Source organism: Microchirus variegatus (assembly GCF_963457635.1).
Source record: "Microchirus variegatus genome assembly, chromosome: 2".
NCBI classification, from domain to species: Eukaryota; Metazoa; Chordata; class Actinopteri; order Pleuronectiformes; family Soleidae; genus Microchirus; species Microchirus variegatus.
In genome coordinates this window covers 28,056,825-28,077,899 of record NC_139803.1, presented here as the reverse complement: position 1 = coordinate 28,077,899, position 21,075 = coordinate 28,056,825, and the positions used below count along the sequence as shown (strand labels likewise).

The window sequence follows — 21,075 nt, the reverse complement described above, 5'->3', positions numbered from 1 at the left end:
CCATGTTTCTACGGGAGCCTGTAAGGACAAACGCGAGAGAACAAATCAATCGTCGCTTTACTTGTAGTGGAAGCCCCGCCTCCAATCTCTCCGCTTCGTCTGCTACGGCAGCTCGCCCTCTCCCTCACCTCACGAACCTCATCTGCTGACACGGAGAAAGACGAGGACGACATTTGACCGGCTGAGGATGCCGTAGCATTCAGGGAAGGGAGGGGGTGAGCAGAGGAGCAGTTCTTTGTTGTAAATTTCAGCCTCTCCTCTAGATGGCACTATAAACTACTTACTTCACCTTTAAGTATTTACAGTAACACATGCCTTAACATTATCCTAACATTGGTCTGACATTTTTTTTTTATCCTACAAATAAGGATTTTTCTGTATTGTTTTCAGTAAAGATGGAATAAGCTGTTTTTATGTTAAGTTGGTTATTTCAAAGAAAAACACCAGTGTCATAAGGATATGCTTGACTTTTGTTCCAAGTTGATTCTCGCGGAAGCATCTTAACGTCATTTCCTTACTTAATACCAACCCTCGTCTGTCTTGCGTTTACTTTTTTCCTCTTTTCATGCTTACGTTGCACTCTTCTGTATTGTCCAAGTTAGTATTCTGCCTGCACTCTTGTTCCCTTTCCTTTTTTGCACTAGTTTTTTTTTTTTTTAGGTTAAATTTGCGAGAGCAGCATTGTCATGGAAATGATGTGTGCATAAAGTGAGCAAAACTTCTCTTCAGTTATCTGTTGCATGACTGAACTGAGTTATCTCTTTGCCAATTTGCTGTTTTCTTTCCGTCATCATTTTCCTCGCCATTAACTTGTTCTTTCTTCCACCATCACTGCTCCCCTTATTCTTTCCTTTCATGTTGTATTTGTTGCATTCCATTTATTTTTTTTCCCCACTACCAGCTGCACTTCCCTCATTGTTGCCACTATTTTTTCTGCTCATATTTGTACACTTATCACGTTATCAGAGCTGGTCTGTGACTCATAGGCATGTGTCATTATTTTTCTGTGCATCTGTCTACTTGCTTTGTAAAGGGGAGAAGCGTCTGTGCTTGCATGTTTTATGTGTGCTGCTTGTTGGATATATTCCTGCTACACGTGTGGTGTCGTAGCTGATACATTGTTAAGTACATGTGCACTTAGTGTATTGATGCATACATGTGTGGAGGCTCATGGTGTTTCCTTCCTCTATCTCTCTCGATTTGTGGTTTCCACTGTGCAATTTTCCAACTGAGGAAACTTGGATTGCATTTCATCGGGCCAATATGGGCTCATACATTTTTCTGGGTCTAGTATTTGCGTGGGTCTGCTGGAGCACATTTGTGTGTTTTGTTGAGCTCTTGTATATAGGCCTTTTGCAGACGTTGCTCCACATAAATGTCATCCTCATAAATGAAAGTCTCACTGCTGCAACCCTCTGACTGAGCGTAAGTGTTTGGCTTAAAAGGCCAGTGGATAATTGGTTATTTTTAAATGGAGTTCTGCAGCAGTTTATAGCAAAACATATACAGGGTATTATATATTATGATGAAGAAAAATCAGCATTTTGTCATCACTGTCCATGGTATTAAATATCTGAATATAAGTGTGCATAGAGCTCCTGTATCTGAAATCACACAGTTCACCTCTATATACTGTACATACTGTATAGGCTACACTCAGGCAATTTAAAAGCCCCAGGTACTAACGAAATGGAAAAGCAAAAAAAAAAAGTAATTCATGGACTCGAGACTAGATTTGCCAACAATTAGTCCACACAGCAATGTTGACCGAGCAATTATTTACATTACTCTGCCTGTTGCTTATGCTAATGTTATGCCACGTCACGCTGATGCAACACTTCTAGTGACAACAACAAGGATTTCAGAATTTTTGAAATTCAGGAAATTATCTATTTGCCCTGATTTGACAGTGAGCTGACTTTAGTCTCTAAAACAAAAAGTATCTCGGAATGACTTGAAATTTATCATCATAATAGTCGGCATCGTCCTGAACAAGGATCCGTTGAAAATATTTGCAAACCTCTTAAGGAATAATTTTAATGAATTTTTGAAATTCAGGAAGTGATCCACTTGCCCTGATGCACTTTGACAGTGAACTGACTTTGGTCTCAAAAACAAAACATCTGTTTATCACCTCTGAGCTCTCATCTATATACACAGTTGAATTCATAACACATGTTTTAATATCAGAGACTATAAATAGAAGTTAATTTTATGTTTTGTAATTCTGCATCACATGATGCTTTTACAGTGATGTGCTAAAGAAGCCTTGTGTTCATTCCTTTCCGTTCTGTGTTTAAATTGTCCCTCTCGCCACTTCCTCCTCGTCTTATCTTCTTTCACGGTCTCTCCTTTCAGTCTGTCATTTCTTTGCCGGCTGCCTTTCCAGAAGAGCATTTTATTTTTTTATTTTTGTATTCCTCAGCACACACTCCCATCTGCTTCATAACAAGGCAAGCAGAAATTATTAATAGGCTGATAGTGAACCCTGCGAAAACAGGAGGAGAAAGCAAGGCTGCGAAGGGACAAGACATCTAATCAGACTGGTTTGTTGTGTGGGTGTCATCGGGGATTTTGTGTTGTATATTTCATCTTTTCCACACTGACCACATTCTCTTCTTTTTACCCCCCCGACTGTTTTTCAAACTGTAGTTAACACATTTCAGAGTTGCTGCCCATGCTTAATTAAGATAACAGTTTTTTACCTCGGTCCCTGTTATTTTGTCATCATCTTTCTTGCTTTTGCTCGATTCTTTCTGCCCATTTATTAATTTCTCCTCATATTGATAAAATGTGTTTTCCATCCACACCCCTCTCCCCTCCATTGTATGACTATGTTCCGTTTGCATTTGCGTATAAAGCAGACAGCATAGTTTTATTTTAGCTGCCGGCTAAATTGATGTCAAAACGCCATCCTCATGCCACAGTGACTCAAATTTCTGATTTCTTTTCCTCTCAAATGCCGACATTTCATCCCTCCCATCTGTCTCTCCGTTTCTCTCCTCCCCTTTGCTGTGCTCCCTCTTCTGTTTCTTCTGTTTACCGTCGAAAACCATCTGATGAAACGCACACAAAACAAGATGAGAGGCTTGATTCATTCCCGCTCACTGTCCTCTTGGCTTCACTCAGATGATCTTTTTTGCTTCATCTTTGTTTTTCTTTCCTACTCTTGCCTTATTGTACACATTTTCCTCCATTTTTGGTGGAAATTCCTTTATTCCAGGCCCTTTCTTTCATTTCCCACCTTTGATTTCTTTCTACCACTGTTTTTTGCCTTTCTATTCCCTAATCATATCAATTGCTCCTGCTTTCTGTCGTCTTATTGTTTTTTTTTTCTCTAAATTTACATTCCTGCAGGCCCTAAATAACACAAACGCATTGTATTTTTATTTTTACTTTATTTGGAAAATAATGCATGTGTGTGTGGTCCAGGTTTACACACATTCAACGAGTCTGCATTAGTTTAACAAAAATGCGAAATACATTTCTGCTTTGCTCTTTTACAGCTTGCCCCGGAGCCAATCTTGAAAACTTCTTTTACACTTTGTGTGGACATGAATTGAACGCAAACACTGAGGAAAACTGCACAAACAAACATACTGATACAGTCCAGTGCAGGCTCTGTTCACTAATGAAGTTTGGAAATTAACTGTTCAACTTCAAAAGGACTAAATATTTGCATTTCAAGGCCACGTGTTGGGAGGAGGGGAGTTAGCAGCGGAGACAATAGAAGATAAAAGAATGAGAGAAGAAACGGAGGGGGAAAAAGTAAAGAGAGGAGCGGGACAGCTGGAGGCAAGAGAAGCAGGAAGGAGAAGTATAGGTGGAATTTATGAGAATTGGAAGTTCGTGAAAATACAAATAAACACTAGAGGAAAGCATGATTCACTATGTAGTATGTGTGTTTTGATCTCCAGTCCTGCATCTTTTTTTTTCTCATCCCCATCCCTTTTCAACTTCTCGCTGCAGTGACATCTTTGCTTAGCTCCAACTTCCTCTCTCACTTCCTTTGTCAACATTTCCATTCCTTTAGCTCATTCTTTATACTGACTTCATTAATAAAGTCATATAAATTGCTTTAATTTTTGCTAAATACACAGAGACTCTGACGAGAAGACTGTATAGCCACGTTTCCGTTGAGTTGAATGGTTTCAGTTAGGTACAGTATGGTACCATTTTGGGCACCCTTCCCTTCCCAGAATAAAATGGTACAGTATGGTCCAGGTGGGACCAACAGTCGATTTTAGGCAACAAAAAAATGTCACTCCCACAGTATATTCTCATAAAGAAAGAAAAAGAGAGCTGCTGGATGTCCTCCATTGTTGTCTATGGTGGCGTGTTATAGTAGTTATATAATAGTTGTCGCTCCACTACGAAGTCATGCTATGTGCACAGCCTACATCCCTCCTACCAAGTTAAGGTACTGTTCTCAGTTGGAATGCAACCCTGACTGCACCGTACTGTACCGAACCATTCCATGATGGAAACGGAAGGAAATGGCTCATTTGGCTGTATCTCCATCTTCTCCTATCCCTTGTGTCCTCTTCTGTTACACCAACTGTCCACATTCCTTATCTACGATTTTCCTCTGGTTCTCCTGCCTGGCAGCTCCATCGTCAACATCCTTCGTCTACTATAATCACTATCCCACCTCTGCACGTGACCGAACCATCTCGACCATGCCCCTCTTACGTTAATTCCAAACCGTTCAACTTGAGCTGTCCTGTGAATATGCTCACTGTGATCATCGCATCCACTTAATCCCCACAAAAACTCCCACCTGCATTCTGTAATTCCACATAATCTTCTGTCTTCCCTTAATTATTTATTACCTCCTCCCTCAGTTTGTCATGTTCCACTCTGACCCTATAAGTAATCTTTTTCTCTGGCTACCTCTGTAATTCAACATGTCCATCCCGTCCCCACTTGACCCTTTTATCCATCGTATTCCTTCTTCCCACTGTCATTCCAACTCCCTTCCCATGTTTTCCCGCTCCCATCCACCTTTCCTTTTGCCCATTAAATGCTTTCTATTCCCTCTTCCCTTTTGAGAGTGGCCAAATCCACTCTCCCTAACACTCCCACTTGTCAACCCCCACACACACTTTTTTTCTGTTGTTGCAGCTTTTTCTCATCTCCCTGCCTCTGCTTTAACCCATTTAATTTGTTTTTCCCTCTTGCTGTGAATTAGAGATGTGTAGCTCTCTCCTTAATCCTTGCGCATCTTGAGGCTGGTGTGACATTTATTGTTTTTTACCTGCCTACCTTTTTGTCATATTTCATTGTCTTATCTCATCATTTCCTATGCCCAAAACAAGCTGCCTTCATCTATTTGCTAAGCTTGGTTCTTTCTCTCCCCCACTCATTCCTGGGCACAGAGCCACCCTCTTCTCCCTTGCTAACGAGCTGAGTGAAATGACTGAAAATGATATGCAATTAGTACTCAGGCCTCATGGTCTGTGTGTGTGTGTGTGTGTGTGTGTGTGTGTACGCACATGTGACAGACTGTGACAACGATGGAGTCCGTGTCCTTGCCGCAGAATTTGTGCCCATGTGCGAGCTCGACAGTCAGATGGTGTGTGTGTGTGTGTGTGTGTGTGTGTGCAGGTCCTGGGGTTCTTGTGAGCGCTCGTCTAATGTAGTTTCCATGTAGGGACGCGTTTATTGACTGTAAAAAAAAAAAAATCAGTGCAAGTACTTGCAGGCAAACACCAAGAGTGCTTTCTTAAGTATTTGTGTTTGTGTATCTTTTAATGAACCTATCTGAAACGTAATGGATTTCAGGTCACTGAATTATATCCACTCTCCACTCAGATCTCCTCATCCCTGACAGTGTAACCCCCTTACATAACTCAAAGCACACAAGATAATTCATTTTAATATAATTGCTTTTTAATGAAGCCTTTATTGCCCCCTGGACTCGGGAGATGACCTGCAGTAATTCTTTGATGATCCCCCCTCTTCAAGGGATAATGTACATTTTTACTTTGAAATTCATACACGTCATTTATTCATAGGGAAGCCGCTGTGCCAAGGATTAAAGTGCTGGTGATTAATTACACCACATGTTTTAGTGAATGTGACCAGCTGGGTTAAACGGCAACAAACTACTGTATAAGCTGAAGTTAAATCAGTTAAAGCATGATTTGTTGTTTGTCGTACTGTATACCTTAAAGGTCCCATATTGTGCAAAATCAACCTTTTAATCATTTAAATCCTTATATTTGGGACTCTGGAGGCCCTATCAGTCGCCAAAGTGTGAATAAAGATGACTCACTCATGTTTTTGTGGTCCTCCTCGCTGTAAGTACAGGAGATAAAACGCGCAATGTTGACTTCCATGCTCCTTGGGTCGACACAGTGAAATTCCTAAATTCCTGCAATTGTTTGTCCGTAAAATACGCGAGAGTGCTGACTAGGGCAACGGCATCCAAAAAGTCTGCGAAAAGTTCTATTCTTGGCTCCACAGTGCAGCACAGAGTCATACACAAATGTCCAGCTGCAGAGGATTTATCTGTCCAGTGGATACATTTCCAAATGCTAACTAGTTCCCAGTAGCCTCTGTGGCTGATGTCATTTCCTGTCCCTTAAGTTTTTTTTTTTTAAGGTGGACCTAAAGAGATAAACAGAGCGTTCTGAACAGGGCTGTTTTGGCAGGGTGATTGAACTGCTGTGGTGCTTCATTCTTATGGTATTTTGACCAAAGCATGTCACAGACATGTTCATTAGGACACCAGGGAACTAGGTTAACTTGGAGAAATAGGATAAAATATATGGGACCTTTAAACCAAACCGAATTCAGCCTTCATCCAAAGTCGGTGCAGTGGAGACTTGGCTCTTTAAAAATGTGTCAAATGCAACACAGGATTAGTTGATATTTATTCCTTTATTTTATTTTTCAAACCTTGAATTCCTTTAAAAAAACAAACTTGACAACATTGACATTTAAATATCATATGGAGTAAATATTCACCTTTGCTAAAAACCAAATACTCCAGTTGACACCGTTTGCCATAGCAGGGGGCATATTGGGTTGCTGTTTGCTATAGTAACACAAATCACTTAACAGTCTGTGACTTCTTCAGGTGCTCAGCTTTTTAAATGTAGAGAAAAGCAATGTCAAAATGTACGTATTTAAAAGGTTAGAGTTAGTAGCTTCAAAATTATAGCAATTTCTTTTTGACAGTTGTGTGTTGTAAGTGGTTTTTCAGATCATAGAAATGCGAAGAGTATAATTACTGTGCTTTTACTCAAACGCATATATAGATGTGGCTATTCTAGTATTTCCAGCTTTGGAATTAAATCAACCTTAGGTTTCATAATGCTATAACAAAGCCCTACCTCACTGGGCGTCTTAAAGACAGAAGATGCTTCATTCAGACATGAATGACAAACATAATAAGATTTTTTAAGATTTTTTTTTTAATAATCTACAACAAAACATTTTTTACAGTTTTATTTCATCTTTGATGAAGCATTTGCATAAGAGAATAATTGAGTGCACACATGTTGAATATGGACTTTCTAACGAGGTTTTCTCTGAAACATAAGGTCAACTTGAGCATTGCATTTTAAATGTCATTGTTTTAGGAAGAAAAATGTGTGAGTAATGTTGTAATCGGGTCCAATGCATAATTTATATTATACTGTGGACCAGTGGTTCCTGGAGACTGGGTCGGAACCCACGGAATTTGGGTCCTCAAACACATTTGCAGAAGTTTTAACAGATATGGCTATACATGAGCTGATACATTTTTGCTGAACATTTATGATTTATGTTGTGGTATAGTTTGCCACCCCATATACCTTTTATATATATTATATAAAGGTTGGTAAACGGCTTTACTAAACTGTCATTTTAGCTGCATCCAATATCCATGGTGATGTATTCTATCCGTGTATAGAATAGATGTGAGTCAGAGAATGGTGGGGTTTCCTCTTGTTAAAACAGTACATGGTTATGTGACCAGTGCTGGACTGTTTGCTGTTTACTGTCTTTCTTCATCAATTAAAGTTGCAGTATGTAATAAATCTAAATCAACTGGCCATAAAATCCTCCTAATGTCACAGAGACTCTGGAATAATGTTCATATAACAAACTGAACTCACCAACAACAGTACAGACAAAATATTTGCATTAAAAAAAATCGTTTGCGGACCGCAAATCATGTCTATGTTTTGAAATTATGTTTTAGCATGTGGCGCCACCTACTGCCATCTACCAATCATTGCAGTCAGTAGAGTCTCAGCTGCCGAGCAACAGCAGGTTGCCAGATATGTCTGATCTACAATGGCAGAATTTTGTGTAGTAACCGTTTTTGGCCACATTCTTACATATGGCGCCTTTAAACCTAGGCATAAAACAAGGCGTTTTCTATAGAAAGTACAGTCAAATGCAAAACAAGATACTTCTTCGACACAACATCAAAGAACAGATAAAGTGCGTCAACAATTCTTTTTTTTGTTTGTTTGTTTTTGTTTTTTTTTCCCCTATGACATTTGTCTGGGTATAGCCATCTTTCCTTTTGGATGACTACAGATCAAATATCCACCTGGCAGCTATTCACAAGCTTCAAGCCAAAGCAAAGACGCAGCTGGCAAACAGTCTGAGAAGCCAGGCAGGAAAATAGGCGTACAACATCGGCGCTGACATCCCTAAAAGATTTCTGTATTATTTAATGGTGTCAAGAATAAAGAATTGGTTCACACCTCTGACGCATCGTTGCAGCGAGGGAGATGTTGAAAGTATTGAAGCCAAAAGAACTGACATATTTTAGTTTGACTTGTCTTTTTCAAGGCATGTCCTAAAATAAGGTTTTGATAGTTATGCTATTTGTTTAAAACGGTGTACGATGCCTTTGAATGTTTTCAGTCTTATTTGATTTGGCTCATTAATTGTAATTTATATATTTCTGTAAATATCTGCTGTCCTGACAAAGGCTTTAAGGAAGATGCTGCATTATTTGCGTATTCTAATCTTTAAGGCCCAGTCCAGGGACTCCAGGTCTAAATCTACTTTTAAGACCCTATTATTTTAGCTTTATTGCACTTATGTGCTGCATTTTCCTCAGTAGTTTTTTTCTTTTTTTAGTTTAATTGAATTTCTTCCAACTAACTGATGGATAGCAAGCTCTGGGCCAGGAGATGCTACAGCTCTGGAGTATTTCTTGGGGCTCTTGGCAAAAAATAATTAAATCGTGGTCTGCTGTGTGGGTCATTGCTTGGTGGGTACATACCTGATATGTGATATGTGTGCCTTATGCTGGTAGTAGAAGGAACTGGGGTCAACAACTATTAGATTAGGTTTGTGAATAAGTAAATGGAACAATTGAAAATGTAGGTTTTGGTCATGGATAAATAGAGGAATTGTCCACTTTCCCCCACCTTTCCTCTGTCCCCCATTTTTCCCTTTCACCCCAACCTATTGAGGCAGATGGCTGAACATATTTGAGTCTGGTTCTGTCAGAGATTTCTTCCTGTTAAAAGTTGTTTTTTTTGCCTAATGTTTGCTCATTGTGTGAATTGTTGGCTTTTCCTGTCTCTATAATATTGTCTATGTACAGAGCCTTGAGATAATATATGTTGAGATCCGGCACTATACAAATAAAACTGAATTGAATTGAATTGAGTTGCAACAGAAGAGGAAGTTGTTCTTTGTCAGACAGGCTCCAAGAACATAGATTAGTTTTTTTGAGAAGTTTTAATAAGTATTTATAATGGTTGATTGGTTTCGCTAACATAGGAAATTAATGTTTTGGTGCCTCAGAGGCAGCAAACTATACAGATTAACTTCTTTCTCTCACGTTTATCTATGTGAAACAATGGATATGTTAACTCGTCTGACATTGACACCTCACTTTTATTACATTTGAAACTTTTATCACATTATAGCCGGCATCTAAGTATTTAATATCATTGTAATTCTGCCTCTATAGGTATCACTTTCACGTGGCAATTTCTACAAGCATTTACATTCTCCAGTAGTTATTGTCATTACGCTCATTGAGAGCAAGCATTTCTATTCAATCGGTTACCTTTTTCAACTCTCGCTTGGCTGAAGGCACATCGCCCTCGTCCTCTGTCTTGTGTAGCTACGTGGATCCCGTTGTGGAACTCGGTAATGATACAGGAGGCATTCATTCTGTAACTCGCTGCACTGAGGGACAGATGTTGCTGCAGGCTCTTTAATTTGTCAGAATCAAATTAGTATACAATAAATTTCATCAACCCTCCGGGGTCCTCGCTCAATCAGTGTTGCCTCATGTTTTCAAAGTAGATGAATTATGTGAGGGGAAACACAAAAAAAAACTTTGGGCTGAACTTGATTCATATGTAATAAAACAGCCAATGCATTTAAGCCTTGACCTGAAAAATGTTCAGTTGGCTGATTTGTTGCTGTAATGTGTTGCGTTACAGTACTTCCATCCTTTTGAATAGGTGAGACGGTAGTGTGCATCATATGGCTGGACTCCTCCATTCAACGGCTTCAGTGGCCTTTGCATACTCCATGCCCCAACTCCCTTTTAGAGCCTTATGAAATACAATTTTATTCAGTTCTGTTTTTTTTACCTCCGCCAAGAGGTTATGTTTTTCGCCTGAGTCTGTTTGTCTGTTATTTAGCAAGATAACTCAAAAAGTCACAAATGGATTTGAATGACATTTTCAGGAAATTTCCGCAATGGGACCAGGAATAAGTGATTAAATGTTTACAACTCTTGCTGTCTGACCTAAAATGTGATAGAATGAAAGCCAACATTTAGCAATACAAATAAACGTATTTATGCAACAATGTACTTCAGATCAGGGTTTCTCAATCTCGATCCTGCAGACCCACTGCCCTCCATGTTTCCGTGCTCGAAGATTGATTCAAACGGTCAGCTCACAAGTCTAAGAATCAGGTTGTGTTGGTGCAAGGACACTTATTAAACATGCATTCTCACCAGGAGCAGGATTGAGAAAACGTGCTTTAGATACTGGTGAAGTTATGAGGAGGCTACATTTTTTTGCAGCATTTCACGAGAAAAGACCATAGCTGCTTTAGCTTTTCTAGAAGAAATGCCTGACTCGGTGCACACAAACTCCTTCTCTTCTTGAATCTGTCGACATGCTTGTAGCTGTAATTGTGTGTCTGTTAGAGGCTCCTGTTTTCTGAATCCAAGTGGTTGTAGCTCATATTTTTATGGGCCCAGTCGACGATGTGTGTGTCTGCGCTGGCAAAACTCACCCGAGTCCATTAGTTTTGAATTTCGCAACTCTTTTTGACGTCGTGTTTGTCTCAGATGGCTGCTTAGACGTCGTGAAAGGGAAGCCACGCTGGTCCCACACGCATAAACGTCCTCTCTGTCTCTGTGAAACGTTTGACATTTCAGAAAAAAATTCTGTCAGTTTCACAGTTAATCCAATTTTTATTGCTCACATTTTCCACGTCGCAGAAATCATAGGTCCCTTAACTTTTCTCCTTCCTCTTCATAGTTGTATGCAACATTCTTGATTTGCATCATAAGCTTATGATTCAGACGAGAGATGCACATCTGTTTTGGCTGCTGTACAGCTGTGGTGGCACAAGATGGTGGCCTCCATAATGCAAGGCTATTTCCCTAATAAAAGGTGTATTCTAAGGGTATGAAAACCAATTTTGTTTTTCCGAAGCAATTATACACTTTTACTTCGTGTTGGGACAATAATTGTGAAGTTATAGTGACTAGTTACTTCTCCCAAAAAGTAACTGAATTACAGCATTATAAAAGTAAGTAGTTACCAGGCAAAGTAACTATTGAATAACCTATTTATTTAAACATTGTACACTAATCTACACTATTTTAATGTTGCTGTGGGACAGTGTGACACAAGACACCCATCAAATTTAATATGATGATGTAGATATTCTCATTACTGTGTGTATAACAGCGGAAAAGTAACACACAACAGACATTTTAGAAGTGCTGAATTCCCTGGACTTCCCATTACTGCTTGTGTCTTTTTGTCATTTGTGTGTGTGTGTTTGTTCGTGAACACCTGCCCAACTCTGCCTCTGTTTGGCTTACTATGAAAGTTTACTCCACCTCTACCTACCAATCATCATCGCAGTTGTCTCAATCATCAGTAACGGTAACAGCATTGAAATGATCGAAACAGTAATAAGCTAGATTACCCATTACTGAAAAAAATAAATAACACCATTTATTTTAATGGCGTTATTCCCATCACTGCTGATACATAAAGGCTAGTACAGTATATTGCATTACCTTTTATGAATATGCTATTTGAGTTGGGTTAATGAGTGAATGAATGTCAGAACAATGTTTTTGCCCTGGCATTCTTTAAGACAGTAAACTGACAATAACTCACTTACTCATTGCTGTAGATGGCATTACTCCCAGTGATTTAGTCTTGCCCTTTTATTATTTTGAGACATCTACTTTAAAAAAAAAAAAAAATGTCCACAAAAAAAACAACAAAAAACACGAGGTTATCGCCTGTCCAAGTTATCAAGGGTGGATCTGCTTTTTTTCCATCAACATATTTCAAACCAGGCTGATGCATAATTGTCCGTCTGTTTGGCCAGAATGTCGACACCAGCTAATTGAGACAATAAAAAAGACCGACGCCAAAACGGCATCCAAAATCCCGGATTGCTGGCCTGCTTATTTTGTATGCCTTCTGTGTCTCATTCACTCTTCAAAGCGGAGACACTTCCCACTTATCTGTGTGTGTGTTTATGTTTGGCAGAGGGCAGAGACGCAAGCATTTAAAGATTATTTATCACCACCTACTGTATCTGTCAGCCACAGCATTTCAAATGTGTCCAGAAAAACTGGGAGACAAAATAGTTGGGATACATTTTAGCTGCGCAATAGACTGGCCAAGGACATGACGCTTAACCCAGGAAGTCTCATTCTGAGCTCTACATTTGAATAAATGCATGCAGATGAGCCAAAATGATGTATATGAAGGGTTATAACTCATGGATATGGAAGAAAATAACTCCCTCTCAGATTGAAATTCTCCCTAATAATAGATAATTGCTGAATAAAATTTGCATAATGTGAGTGTCTCTGAGAACGTGTGTGGCTGCACATGTTTGTGGACGCAAAAGCATATTAAGAGATGTGTTCACAAAATGAATCAGGGATGCAAAATATGTGCGATTGTTGGAACTGTGGTGACAGAACGAATGAACACGATTGGCTTCATGTAATTATATCTGTCTACAGTGAGATTTCTTTGTGGGCTTTAACTATGCGTTAGTAAAAAAGTAATATAGTAAGGATACAATAATGTCCACAGGTACAGAATCAGAGTATAAGAATTTAAATTGACCATATTATGCTATTACAGTATTATGGCATTGTTGCCTTTGGTTTAAACTGAAAAAGGTTATCTTCAGTTCACTCATCTCCCCTCCTGTCATTCTCTTAACAGTGTTGACTTGGTGCACGCCCAGATCCATGTGTGTGAAGGCCGCAGCCTGCCGGATCTGGGCCTCAAACAAGACAAGATCAGGGTGAACGGCTGTGCCATCCAGTGCAGAGTGACCACAGAAGACCCAGCCAGAGGCTTCCAGCCAGACACCGGCAGGATTGAGGTAGGCTTCATTTTAAGAGTTGTCAAGTTTTTTGGTGATGCATACCAGTACCCTATGAACCATTAATGCTGCGTTCCAGAGCCAATCCAAACAAATTGGATGTGGGACTTATCCTAACTGAATTTTACTACCTCCTACTTCAAAGCGTTCCAGCAATTGACGTCGAATGTTAAAAAACATGGACGATCGCGGCGCTTTAGATTTATGTTTGAAGAGGCATTTTGACTGTCAGCAATTCAGTCTACTTACATATACAAGCGAGCCGTATATATATAAAAGCGATACATATCGTTATGTAACGTCATGAGTATACTTTTACCGTAGCCCTACATATCTTCATGCTAACAGATAACAACAAAGACATAATTTCACGCCATAACATGAAAAACAATTGTGATAAAATAAAAATATAATAATAAAATAACTCTACACACAGAAAAGTAAACTTTATAGCCTATTCATGTGACTCCATGGGCGCCGCCATAATTCTCCGACGTCATTTTGGCGAAGTCGGGGTAGGTCGATCAGCCCCGACTTTGCGAGTAGGACGTCCCACTTTGACAGGCATTCCAGTGCACTTTTTCTAGTTGGAGGTATAATAAGTCCAACTGGTTTGGATGGGCTCTGGAATGGAGCATTAGACCAACCAAGGGAAAAATGTGCATCTCAACTATGGCGCATTTTATTTAGAGCTCCAGATCCCAGCATGACAAATACAGGTTTTCCCCTTCTTCACTTTTCCATTATACAGTTCTAGCACTACTCAGTTTGGTATCAGGCATTATGTCTGTAACTGTGCTCAGTAACAATGCTGCATGAGAGAGAGTGCGTGTGTGTGTGTGTGTGTGTGTACGTTATGTGTGCACACAGCTGCAGAGATCAACCTGCACTTGAATTATAGGTCTGTCGCACTCACGCACAGTCGTTTTTCCAGTGGTGCAATCATAAACGTACATAAGCGTATGAAGTCAGTGGGTGGGGTGACATGATTTTGCCGTGTGCATTTTGATGTACATCTCTATGAGAAGAGTGTGTTGCGTTTAGTTTATCAAGCATTAGCTTGTGCTTTAAATAGTATGGTATGGGAGAGTGTGTCCTTGTTATTTTCCCTATCGACAAAAAGGTGCGACTAGTGTTCTGTGTATTCGTCCATGGGCGATTATGCTGTACGTCTCTGCACCATACATGTCATTTTCTCTCTGTACACCTCTTTAAGTTGATGAGGTCAAATTCCCTGGATGCTTTTTACAGTCGGGTCCTTTTCTGTTACACCCATTCACTCCTCTATCAGTTTACTTTCTCTCCTTTCCTTTAACGAGTGTGTTTTTAATGATTCTTTGTCTTTTATGGGCCTTAACTGTGCAACAAAGCACTTTACGAATAATTAAACGGTAATGAAAGACAATTTGAATCAATAAAAGTTGATGTTTGGAATTACGAAAAAAAGAAAGAAGATATCATTGTAAAAATAAAACATCCATTTAACAGGACGCACAGAACAAATCAAACCGGCTGTGAAAGATAAATATGAGCGATAATGGCATGTTTGACCTCAGCAAAGCGTGGTGATTTAAAGGGGAAAAAAAAGAAAAAAGCCTTAGGCCCAATAACCATGACTAGGTGTCTGCTTGGTGTGCAGCCTGAACTCTACCTGCACGTGGGAGGAATCTGCTCAGGGGGGGAATAAATGTGGAATTCTTGAACACTGCAGAGAAGCTAAAAAGTGAAACAAGTAATATGGTGCGACGTGCACAGTTTCCCCTCAGTATCCTGTCAGAAATCTACCGCTCAGCAGCACACTGGAGCGGAGAAGGGAAGCTGATCACCGTTATGATATTATTGTCTGTATGTCAAAGTTACTGCCATTTATTAAAAAGAAAAAAAAAAAAGCTTTGCCCACCTTCCCCTCCCCTTCCTGCTTGTCATGGCGGCTGCAAATAAAAAATACTGCCGCGGCTGCCGAGCGAGTGACTAACACAGTGATTCTTGACTTATTGGATGTGATTGAATCTGACTTGCACCAGTGGCTTTCCAATCACACAAATCATCTGTCTCCTGCCTTCTGAGTGAGGGGGAGAGAATGAATGCCTGTAGTGTGCACACAGATTTATATTCACTTGAATTGGAGTCCATTGAGTCTCTTCCAGGGGTAGAGATTTAATTTAAGTTTCTAAAAAACATTAACATGGATATTTGACCATATTCAGGTGAAGCATTTATTGAACATTTCTGAACCACATTCACATCATCAGCATATATTTCATGCTCACTTACAGTATATTGTGAGCCATTTAAATAACATCCAACCCCCATTGTGTGGTATTGTTGCATTCAGGGTACGTTACGTCTCACTGTGAAAATCGTGGTTTACAACTGTGTAGCGCTTCTCTCAATAAGAAGAGCTCATGACCTTTTTTCACAGGAAGGACTTTCTGACTTGTTTCCTCCCGATTCTTTTCCCTTTCGCTCTCCTCAACATCGCACAATTGGGAGCGACGGTAGCGCAGTGGTAGAGCGAATCATCTTTGAACCTGGTTGTGGGTTCGATTTCCGGCTCCACTAGTTGTCCTTTGGCAAGACACTTAATTTGCGAGTGTGTGAATGGGTATGAGTGATAGAAAAAAGCACTGTGCTGTATGAAAGTGTGAGTCAATAGATGAATGGCAAAAACTGTAGCGTAAAGAAGCTTTTAGTGTTCATCAAAAACTGAAAAGTGCTATAAAAATCAAACCATTTACCACCAACTCTCTCGCACTTTCCATTTGTATTGAAACAACGCATCTTTCATCTCCTCATATGCCTCCATCCTGTCGATATACCTTCATCCTTTCTTCTGCTGTCCTACAGTATTAAACAGTGTTTACCCTCCACACTTTGACCAAACCCAAGCAATACAGAAAAGTATTGAAAGGTTTGAGCGACAGAAGAATAAATTATCGACAAAGGCCTGTGACAAGGTCAGAAAAGTACGTGGGGATGTTGAAGATGGAGCTGCTGGGCAGGAGGAAAAGAAGAAGACCACAGAGTAGGCTCATGGATAGTGTGAAGGAGGACATGAGGACAGTTGGTGTAACAGAAGAGGACTCAAGGGATAGGACAAGATGGAGGAAGATGATCTGCTGTGGCGACCCCTAAAGGGCGAAGCTGAAAGAAGAAGAGGAAGAAGCTAGTAGTAGCACTGCTGGCGTCGGTAGCTGATGCAGCAGTCGTCAAAAACGGTACATTCTTCAGCTATTCAATAAATCCTGTGTTTGACCAGGTAGTACCGACGAAAATCGGTACCAAGTACAAAAAGTACCGGTTCTCTGTACCCAAACTCCTTGGTCCCACTCATGACAGTCAGCTCATTGGGCAACATCACAAAAAAAAAGTTGTCAGTTTGGCTTTTAATGTCGTCATTCGTTGTCGTTGCACCGGCACAAAGTCATGCTCTGTGTCTCCCACCTACCAAGTAAAGGTAGTTCTCAGTTGAAACTCGAGCCTGACACAGGGCTTTATTATTTCAAACTGTACTATACCTAACTGAACGCTGAGTGCAGGTGAGGAAGATTTGTCCTCCAATTAGTTTATTTTGTGTGAAATGAACCACCACAGAGGCCCCATGGGAATGGTGTGGTTAACACTGTTGCCTTATAGCAAAAAAAGATAGTGGTTCAAGAGCCAGTCTGACTGTGGGCCTCTCCATGTGGAATTTGCATGTTGTCCCCTGTGTGCTTGGGTTTTCCCCCAGTTTCCTTCCTCAGTCCAAAAACATGCAGAGGTTAACAAGACACTTTAAATTGACCGTAGCTGTGAGTGTGTGTGTGTGAAAGGTTGTTTGTCTCTGTGTGTTTGTCCTGCGATGGACAGGTGACCCCAACTTTTGTCCTTTGTTAGCTGCTGGCTCCAGAACCCCACGATCCTCATGTGGAGGATAAAGCAGAAGACAATAGATGATTAATGACTGAGTCACTACAGCAACCTCAAGTGTAATTTTTACAGCGACAGTGCATAAGAGTAATGCTTGATTTCTCTTTCTTTCTTTTTTTTCGCACTTGGAAACTATATTTAAAGATTTCAAGTTGGATGAAAAATGTATAAGAATTAAAATTGCAATAAAAATGCTTATACCCATATTAATTCAGCCTCATGCAATACTGAGTAATAGGAAATAATGGCAGTTTTTAATTGGCACCATGTGTTTCGGCAAAGTCAGCAGCTGCCCCTTGAGCAAAATGTTGTAGGAGTCTGTAGAGAAAGATTCACACAAGGTGTAAAGTCATATAAGCACTGGATATCTTTAAATGATTAGTCCCTGTTATACTCCATCACTCCTTAACTTGCCATATCAGCTTGATTTTCTGCTTCTCACTGAAAGGTTTTAAAGGGCCATTGTGTTGAAATTATGCCGCTTTTCCACTACACGGTCCCAACACGCCTCTACATGGTTTAGCTGGTTTTCCATTACAATAAATGGAAACCTACACGCTGGATAATCAAGATGTTCTTCAATTCAGATTGAGCTGTTTTGAAAAGGGTATTAATGCTTCAGCACGGGAGGCATCATGTCACGCAGCAAACAATTTATCTATTTAAATGAAGGTTGGAAAAGATGCACACGGGGAAAAAAGAAAAGATGAGCCTACGATGTGAAAGGGAGTGGATGGACTGGAGTGGAGCAGGGACGCGGTAACAAGGATGGAGAGTGATGGATGTCCTAGCAGGAGGACAGCGGCAGCCCTGTTGACAGAATGACAGGGAGGGATGGACTGCATGGTTTTGGGGATCAAGCAAGCAGGGAGAGGAGTGCAGAGTGGAGAGTATTAATGCAGCACCTTGACATTTTGTATTTTAATCTATTTTTTTTTCCAGCAGGCACTCGTCACATTCAGTTGCATCCACAGCAGCCTTTTTTTTTTATGTATAACCTCTGCGATCAGATTAGCTTTGTGAGATGTGGAGCTGATAGTGAAGCAGCACTGGAGGAGAAGCCTGTATATTAACAGGGGGATCGGTTGGTGATGATGATGCTGATCTATTGAAGCCGCAAATCATCACAGTACCATAAAGTAAAAGTGGGGGGGCGGGGGGGGGAAACATGGCTTTGCACTCGACTGCAGGGGAAAACAAGGGTTTAATGAGTTTGGGCAGAAGTAAAAGAGTGAAGGAAGAGAGTGTGAGTTTCTTTATCTGCTGTTTACATCTGATAGCATAAATGGAACGGCAGCAAAACCCTTTCTCTCCATTTAACCGCTGGGTGATATGAGATGTTTCTTATCACGATAAATCGATATACATCACAATATGAATCAAATCAGTATTTGTGTAAGGTTGGGCGATGTAGCTTGTAAATAAAATCTGGATATTTTAAGGCTATATACCGATATATGCAGATATAAAACTGCACACAGGTTGTTTCTCTGAACTTCTCAAAGTTATTTTGAGATGTTTGTCTCAAAGGAGAGAGGCAATATTTTCATTTTAGATAATACCTGCTTTTTTTTTCTTTGGCTTTTTAATGTAAAATTAAGGATATTTTACATGTGTTGACCACATCTTCTCAAATTCTGCTTTTACACAAGTAATTAGGGTTAAAATGAAATTAGTGTTGTATAGTTTTAATCAATATATAATATTTAGTGTATTTTACAGTAAATATGATTTATCAATACAACCTTATCACGATATGACGACATCCAAAATCTAAGACCATATTTTCCTGATCTAGATATATTATTTTACCCAGCCCTGTGATCTGTCATCAAATATTTCTTCCACAATTTTTCTCGACCAACTCAATCAATCATGGCCGTCTTTCCCTCCCTCTCCCTTCAACTCTAATATATTCAGATTTCCCTTCCCTCCATCCACACATTCGTGTATTGATCTCTCCCACCCTGAAACCTCTAAAGATTTCTACCCTGCAGTGTTTTTCCTCTCCTTTCTCCAAACCACTATCTCCTAAAAAAAAGAAGCAAGATGCAATGTCTTTTTCCACCACCTCTTTATTACTCAGTCTTTTTTCCTTTCCTTGCAATGTCACGTTCAGTGGACGTTCATCCGTTCTCTTTAATTTCCTTGTCAGTTTAAATTGCAATCTCAGTTAAAAAAATATATATTTTTCATCTCATGAATCAGTTGTCTCACAACTCGTCTGACTGTGTGTTTCCTCCACCACACCCCTCCTTAATTCATCCCTCTCCTGTGTGTGTCTTTATTAAAACACATTTGCATGTGTCAATCAATATGTGAATTATAATTATTTGTTTTACAATGCCGCTGTGAGTGCGTGTGTGTGTGTGTGTGAATGGGTGTGAATCCTATTTTGAGTTCGGAAAATAGGTCCTAATTAGAGGAAGTGTGTTTGCTCTGCCTCACACATCGTAAACACCTTCTTTTGCACGCCCTAAACATCCCACACCCCCGTGTTCGTTCCTAATGGCAGCACGGTGATTGTCGCCATTATCGTTTTCATTTCCATTAATGAAGCTGTCAGTCAACTGCATTATGCAATAGGTGGTGGAATTACCGTGAGTTGATTCAAGTTTGAAACGCAGTGTAAATTGTTCTTATAGAAATACTTAGTTGCCTCTAATGAGGTAACATGTACTGTATGTGTTTCACCATCGACTACATCAGAGGAACAGACACGTGTTGGGCTTAGATATATTGCTCGAGTGTCATATTCGCTCCGACTGGTTTGTTAGCAAAATCCAGTTTTCCCCCAGTGTCTAACCCAGTGGCCAACTGATGTATCATTTTAGTTCAGATTAACTGGCTCGGAAAGGTCATTTTACAACCTATTGGCATCGGCAGACTGAGATAATTGCTGTCTCCGCTGTACCGCTCTGCATGGAGGCTCCACAGCCATGGTTGTTACCGGCTAGTTGCATGCTGAACACAGAATGTTTGTCACTGGCTTTAAATGCTCATTTAAGGGCCACTTTTGTTGTATGTGTGTGTGATTTTTGTCCAGATGATTAAGTGTCAAGACTCTAAATGAAATTAAACGATTTTGACGAAAATCTATGAAAGATCCAGCGTATGGAAGCTTGTTTAAATAATGCCGTGTCCACAGCGTGTTGCACTCAGAGATGCATTGAATGAACCTTGTCATTTTAAGTCATGTTTTCATCGAGTAGAACAGTACATTTTTTTTTTGTTCTGGGCACGTTAACGGGAACATTGTGTTTACGTGACTCCCCATCATTAAAATGCCACATATTGCACACTAATATGTGCAATATGTGGCAAATGCAAAGAAACCTGTAAATGAGATCTTGAGACGCACACACATGCTCACATGCTGCCTAACGGGTGGATAAAGTACTAAAATATTGTACTCAAGAAAAAGTACTAATAGGATATTACGTCACTTTTGGCGCGCGCCCTCCATGTTCACGCGCCAGTGCTGCTGCTAATCACATCATCATTCGTCTGGTTCTGCTATATATTTCCCCCCTGTAGGTCTTCATTGTGTACAATACTTGAGTCAATATGTACTCAAGTAAA

At 40.0% G+C, this 21,075-nt stretch overlaps 1 protein-coding gene across 1 annotated transcript in view; it reads left to right on the top strand.

The window, feature by feature from the left end:
- LOC310944836 (pyruvate carboxylase, mitochondrial-like) overlaps positions 1–21,075 on the top strand; it is a 314,316-nt gene that overhangs the window by 80,234 nt on the left and 213,007 nt on the right. Inside the window, exon 11 of the mRNA XM_083910674.1 lies at positions 13,422–13,584. Within this exon, the coding sequence (XP_083766800.1) occupies positions 13,422–13,584 (163 nt within the window). The remainder of the gene's footprint in view (positions 1–13,421; positions 13,585–21,075) is intronic.